Source organism: Palaemon carinicauda, chromosome 27 (genome assembly GCF_036898095.1).
Source record: "Palaemon carinicauda isolate YSFRI2023 chromosome 27, ASM3689809v2, whole genome shotgun sequence".
Taxonomy (NCBI): domain Eukaryota; kingdom Metazoa; phylum Arthropoda; class Malacostraca; order Decapoda; family Palaemonidae; genus Palaemon; species Palaemon carinicauda.
In genome coordinates, this window is record NC_090751.1 from 67,954,094 (window position 1) to 67,960,682 (window position 6,589).

At 39.4% G+C, this 6,589-nt stretch overlaps 2 protein-coding genes across 2 annotated transcripts; both read left to right on the top strand.

The window, feature by feature from the left end:
* Window positions 1-792: 792 nt before the first annotated feature.
* LOC137620941 (acidic leucine-rich nuclear phosphoprotein 32 family member B-like) lies at window positions 793-1,950 on the top strand. The gene is made up of 3 exons (XM_068351383.1): window positions 793-904; window positions 1,085-1,197; window positions 1,741-1,950. The coding sequence occupies exons 1-3, from the start codon at window positions 793-795 to the stop codon at window positions 1,948-1,950; spliced, it is 435 nt and encodes a 144-aa protein (XP_068207484.1).
* A 4,124-nt stretch (window positions 1,951-6,074) lies between these two features.
* Window positions 6,075-6,383, top strand: LOC137620942 (acidic leucine-rich nuclear phosphoprotein 32 family member E-like). The gene has a single exon (XM_068351384.1). The coding sequence runs from the start codon at window positions 6,075-6,077 to the stop codon at window positions 6,381-6,383; it is 309 nt and encodes a 102-aa protein (XP_068207485.1).
* The last annotated feature ends 206 nt before the right edge of the window (window positions 6,384-6,589 follow it).

Consider the following 6,589-nt stretch of genomic DNA (forward strand, 5'->3'; position numbering starts at 1 on the left):
GAGGAGGAATTAAAGGAGGAATAGAAGACGAGGAGCGAGAGGAGCAATTCAATTAAGAGGAGGAGCAATTCGCAAATGAAATTGATGAGTAGGAATTCCAGGAAGTCTTTCAAATGGAGGAGGGGCAATTCGAGGAGAAGGAGGAGAAATTCAAGGAACAGGAGAAACTCGAGAATAATTAAAGAAGTAGGAATTCGAGGAAATAGTCGAGATGGAGGAGGAAGAGATGCAAATTGAGAAGGAGGAGGAGGAACTCAAGGAAGAATAGAAAACGAGGAGCAAGAGGAACAATTTAAGGAAGAGGAGGAGAAGTTCGAGATGAATTCAATGAGGAGGAATTCGAGGAAATAGTCGAGATGGAGGAGGAGCAGGGGCAATTTGAGAAGGAGGAGTAGGAGGGGCAATTTGAGAAGGAGAAGGAGGAATTCAAGGAAGAATAGAAGATGGAGAGCAAGAGGAGCAATTCAAGGAAGAGGAGGAGCAATTCGCAAACGAATTCGATGAGTAGGAATTCAAAGAAATTTTTGAAATGAGGAGGAAGAAGGGCAATTCGAGGAGGAGAAGGAGGAATTCTATGAAGAATAGAAGATGAGGAGTAAGAGGAACAATTCATGTAAGAGGAGGAGAAATTCGAGAATAAATTCGATTAGGAAGAATTTGGGGAAGTTTTCGAGATGGAGGAGGAAGACAGGCAATTCGAGGAGGGGGAGGAGGAATTCAAGGGATAATTCAAAGTCGAGGTGGAAGTGGAACAATTCAAGGCAGAGGAGGAGAAATTCGAGAACGAATTCGATGACGAGGAATCCAAGATGTAAGAGGAAGGGGATATTCGAGTTAAAGGAGGAATTCAAGGAAGAATTCGAAGATGAGGAGGAAGAGGAGGAGAAATTGGAGAACGAAATCAGTAAGGAGGAATTTGAGGAAATATTCGAGATGGAGGAGAAAGATGGGCAAAATTTGAGGAAGAGGAGGAGGAACTAAAAAAGATTTCACAGACTAGAAGGAAGAGGAGAAATTCAAGAAAGAGGAGGAGGCATTTGAAGAAGTATTCGTGATGTAGGAGGGAGAGGATGAGGAATTCAAGAAGAATTTGAAGACGAGGAGGAAGAGGAGCAATATAAAGAGAAGGAGAAAAAGGGGCAATTCAAGGACAAATTCGAAAAGGAGGAGTTCGATGAAGTATTCGAGATGGAGGAGGTATAGGAGCAATTCAAGGAGGAGGAGGAGGAGGAGGAATTCAAGGAAGAATTTAAAGACAAAGAGGAAGAGGGTCAATTAAAGGGAGATGGGAGAAAATCGAGAACGAATTCGATGAGGTGGAATTTGAGGAAGTATTTGAGATGGAGAAGGAACAGGGGCAATTCGAGGAGCAGGAGGAATTAAAGAATTTTAGGATGAGGAGAAAGAGGATGAAAAATTCGAGAACAATTTCATAAGGAGGAATTCGATGATGTATTCAAGATGGAAAAGGAAGAGTGGCAGTCTGAGGAGGAGGAGAAATTCAAGGAAGAATTCGTAGAGGAGGAGTAAGGGGAGGAGAAATTCGAGAACGAATTTGATGAGGAGGAATTCGAGGAAGTATTCAAGATGGAGGAGGAAGATGGAAAATTCGAGGAGGAGGAGGAGGATTTCAAGAAAGAAGTCGAAGAGGAGGAGGAAGAGGAGTAATTCAAGGAAAAGGAGGAGATATTTGAGAACGAATTCAGTGACGAGGAATTCGATGACGTATTCGAAATGTAGAAGGAAGATGAGCAATTTGAGGAGGAGGACGAAAACTTCAAGGAAGAATTCAAAGTCGAGGAGGAAGAGGAGCAATTCACGGAAGATAATGAGAAATTCGAGAACGAATTCGATGAGGAGGAATTTGAGGAAGTATTCGAGATGAAGACGGAAGACGGCCAATTTGAGGAGGAGGGAGAGGAATTCAGGGAAGTATTCAAAGACGAGTAGGAAGAGGAACAATTCTAGAAAGAGGAGTAGAAATGTGAGAACGAATTTGATGAGGAGGATTTGAGGTAGTATTTGAGATGTCGGAGGTAGAGGAGCAATTCAAGGAGGAGGAATAGTAGGAAAAATTCAAGGAAGAATTCAAAGACGAGGAGGAATAGCAACAATTAAAGGACGAGGAGGAGAAATTTGAGAACGAATTCGATAAGGAGGAATTCGAGAAAGTATTCGAGATGGATGAGGAAGAGTAATTCAAGGAAGAATTCCAAGAAGAGGAGGAAAAATTTAAGAATGAATTCGAGGAAGTATTCCAGATGGAGGATGAAGAGAGGCAATTTGAGGAGGAGGAGAAATTCAAGAAAAAATTCAAAGACCAGTAGGAAGAAGAGCAATTAATGGGAGAGGAGGAGAAATTTGAGAACGAATTCGATGAGAAGGAATTTGAGGAAGTATTCCAGATGGAAGAGGAAGATGGCAATTCGAGGAGGAGGAGGTGGAGGAGGAATTCAAGGAAGAATAGAAGACGAGGAGGAAGAGGTGTAATTCAAGGAAGAGGAGGAGAAGTTTCGAGAGCAAATTCAATGAGTAGGAATTCGAGGAAATACTCGAGATGGTGGAGGAGGATTGGCAATTTAAAAAGGATGAGGAGGAATTCAAGGAAGAATTTGAAGACGAGAAGGAAGAGTAGCAATTCATCGAAGAGTAAGAGCAATTCCAGAATGAATTCGAGGAAGTATTCCAGATGGAGGACGAGGAGAGGTCATTCGAGGAGGAGGAGAAATTCGAGAACGAATTCAATGAGGAAGAATTAGATGATGTATTCGAGATGGAAGAAGAGGGGTAATTCGTGGAGGAGGAGGATGAATTCAAGGAAGAATTCACGGACGAGAAAAAGAGTAGAAATTCTTGGAATAGGAGGAGGAATTATTATTGTTAATTTCTAAGCTACAACCCAAGCTGGAAAAGCAGGATGCTATAAGCCCATAGGCTCCAAGAACTGAACAAAGAATGGAAAAATGTATTCGTAAGTGATAATATACAGATGAATGCGGACATACCGTACAAAATACTGGAGAAAATTGTTGAAAAATACATATCGAAAAAAAAAAACAATAAACAACAGACATGCATACCAAGAGACAGAAGGATCTTATTTCAGAAAATTAGAAAGTGGAAGAAAAATCTTGCAAAAGAGAAAGATGTGTGGAAAATGATGGAAATAAAAAGTAAGATAGAAAATGCAGAACAAAAGATTATACAATCGAAAGAAAATGAAAAAAGGGACTTAGAAGAAAGGACACTTCAAAATATCAAAAAAAAAAAAAAAAAAAAAAAAAGTACTTTACTCCTATGCAAAAAAGATTAATATAGGGAGATTAGAAATAGGCCCTCTAAGAATTGAAGGATGGTTAACGAATAAAAAAAGGAAATATGCAACATATTAGAAGAGAAATATGAGTGAGTTCACGCCAAGAATTGCGAATGAGAATAATGAAACAGAAATGAGAGAAGTAAATGTTGAATATCTAACGGATATAGATATTAATGAAGCAGATATTGTCAAGGCTATAAGCGAAATTGAAAATGGATCGGCAGCTGGACCAGATGGAGTTCCAGCGATTTTGTTAAAAAAACTGCACACACTATCGCGAAGCCCCTTGCAATACTGCTAAGACAAAGTGTAGATATGAGCGAGATATATGTTCAACATAAATTAGCTTATATAATCCCTATTTTGAAAAGTGAATCAAGACTAGAGGCAAGCAATTATAGACCTATTAGCCTAACATCACATATTATGAAAGTGTATGAGAGGGTAATAAAAAAAAAATAATGAATCATTTGGTTAAAAATAATTTGCTTAATATAGGTCAACACGGTTTTGTGCCCGGAAAAAGTACACAAACCCAACTGATAGCACACTATGAAAACATTTACAAAAATATGATAAATGAAAAAGACAGATGTGATCTATCTAGATTTTGCAAAAATCTTTGACAAGGTAGACCATAATATATTAAAGAAAAAAATGAGAAAGCATAATATTGTGGGAAAGATAGGAAAATGGGTAAAAGAATTCCTGCAAAACAGAAAACATAGTGGTTGCAAATGACGAGAAATCAGATGAAGATCAGGTAATATCTGGCGTGCCACAAGGTATGGTATTAGCTGCACTGCTGTTGGTTATTATGATCTCAGACATAGACTGTGATGTTAAAAACTCTGTAGTGAGAAGTTTCGCCGATGACACAAGAATAAGTAGAGAAATTACTTGTGATGAAGATAGGAACTCACTACAAAGAGATCTAAACAAAATATATGAATGGGTGGAGATAGATAGGGTGGTATTTAACTCCGATAAATTCGAATCAATAAATTATGGAAACCGAGAAGGAATGGTATATGCATACAAGGGACCTAATAACGAGACAATCATAAACAAGGAAGCAATTAAAGACCTTGGTGTAATGTTAAACAGGGATATGTTATGCAACGACCAAATAGCAACACTGTTGGTTAAATGTAAAGCAAAAATGGGAATGTTATTCAGACACTTTAAAACAAGAAAAGCTGAACACATGATTATGCTTTACAAAACTTATGTACGTAGTACACCCGAGTACTGCAATGTGATATGGTACCCACACTACCAAAAGGATATTGCACAAATAGAGAGTGTACAAAGGTTCTATTCTGCTAGAATAGAAGAAGTTAAGGACCTTGACTACTGGGAAAGACTGCAATTTTGAAAACTATACAGTGTAGAAAGGAGAAGAGAACGCTACATGATAATACAAGCATGGAAGCAAAAAGAAGGAATTACTGAAAACATCATGGAGCTAAAAATATCAGAAAGAGCAAGCCGAGGTAGATTAATAGTGCCAAAAAATATACCAGGAAAACTAAGGAAGGCACACAGGACATTAATCCACTACGCACCAGCATCGATAATGCAGAGACTATTTAATGTGCTGCCAGCTCGTCTAAGAAACATATCAGGAGTGAGCGTAGATGTGTTTAAGAATAAGCTCGATAAATACTTAAGATGCATCCCAGACTATTTAAGACTGGGAGATGCAAAATAAACCGGAAGATGTATTAGCAACTCTCTGGTGGATATACGAGGTGCCTCACACTGAGGGACCTGGGGGAACCCAAACATAGAATAAGGCAGTAAGGCAATAAGGCAGGGAAGATAGCCTAGTAAGGAAAGGAAACAAGGAAAAATCAAATATTTTAATAACAGTAACAACATTAAAAAAAAAATACTTCCTAAATAAGCTATAAATACTTTAACAAAACAAGAGGAAGAGAAATTAGATATAATAGTGTGCCCGAATGTACCCTCAAGCAAGAGAACTCTAACCCAAGACAGTGGAAGACCATGGTACAGAAGCTATGGCACTACCCAAGACTAGAGAACAATGGTTTGATTTTGGAGTGTCCTTCTCCTAGAGGAGCTGCTTACCATAGCTAAAGAGTCTCTTCTACCCTTACCAAGAGGAAAGTAGCCACTGAACAATTACAATGCAGTAGTTAACCCCTTGGGTGAAGAAAATTTTTTTGGTAATCTCTGTGTTGTCAGGTGTATGAGGACAGGGGAATCTGTAAAGAATAGGCCAGACTATGTGATGTATATGTAGGCAAAGGGAAAGAACCGTAACCAGAGAGAAGGATCCAATGTAATACTGTCAAGCCAGTCAAAGGACCTCATAACTCTCTAGCGGTAGTATATCAACGAGCAGCTGGTGCCTTGGCCAACCTGCTACCTATATTCGAGATGTAGGAGGAAAAGGAGCAATTCTAGGAAGAGGAGGAGGAATTCAGGATGAATTTGAAAACGAGGAGGAAGAGGAGCAATTCAAGGAGAAGTATGAAAAGTAGCAATTTAAGGACAAATTCGATGAGGAGGAATTCGAGGAAGTATTCGAGATGGAGGAGGAAGAGGGGTAATTCGAGGAGGAGGAAGAAGGGCACTTCGAGGAGGAGGAAGAGGGGCAATTCGAGGTGGAGGAAGAGGAATCAAGGAAGAATTCAAAGTCGATTAGCAAGTGGAGCAATTCAAGGGAGAGGAAGAGAAAATCGAGAACGAATTTGATGAGGTGGAGTTCGAGTAATTATTCAAGATGGAGGGGAAAGAGGGGCAATTTATGGAGGAGGAGGAATTCAAGGAAGAATTTGAAGACGAAAAGGAAGAGGAGAAATTTGATTACGAATTTGATAAGAAGGAATTCAAGGATGTATTCGAGATGGAGGAGGATGAGAGCCAGTTTGGGGAGACGGAGAAATTCAAGGAAGAATTCAGAGAGGAGAAGGAAAAGGAGGAGAAATTCAATGATGAGGAATCCGAGGAAGTATTCCAGATCGAGGAGGAAGAGGCGCAATTCGCGGATGAGGAGGAGGATTTCAAGGAAGAATTCAAAGACGAGGTGTAAGAGGAGCAAAGAGGAGGATAAATTCGAGAATGAATTCGATGAGGGGGAAATTCAAGGAAGTTTCCGAGATGGAAGAGGAAGAGGGGCAATTCGAGGAGGCAGAGAAGGAATATAAAGAAGAATTCGAAGACGAGGAGGAAGAAGATGACCAATTCGAGAACAAATTTGATGAGAAGGAATTTTGATGAAGTATTCAAGATGGATTA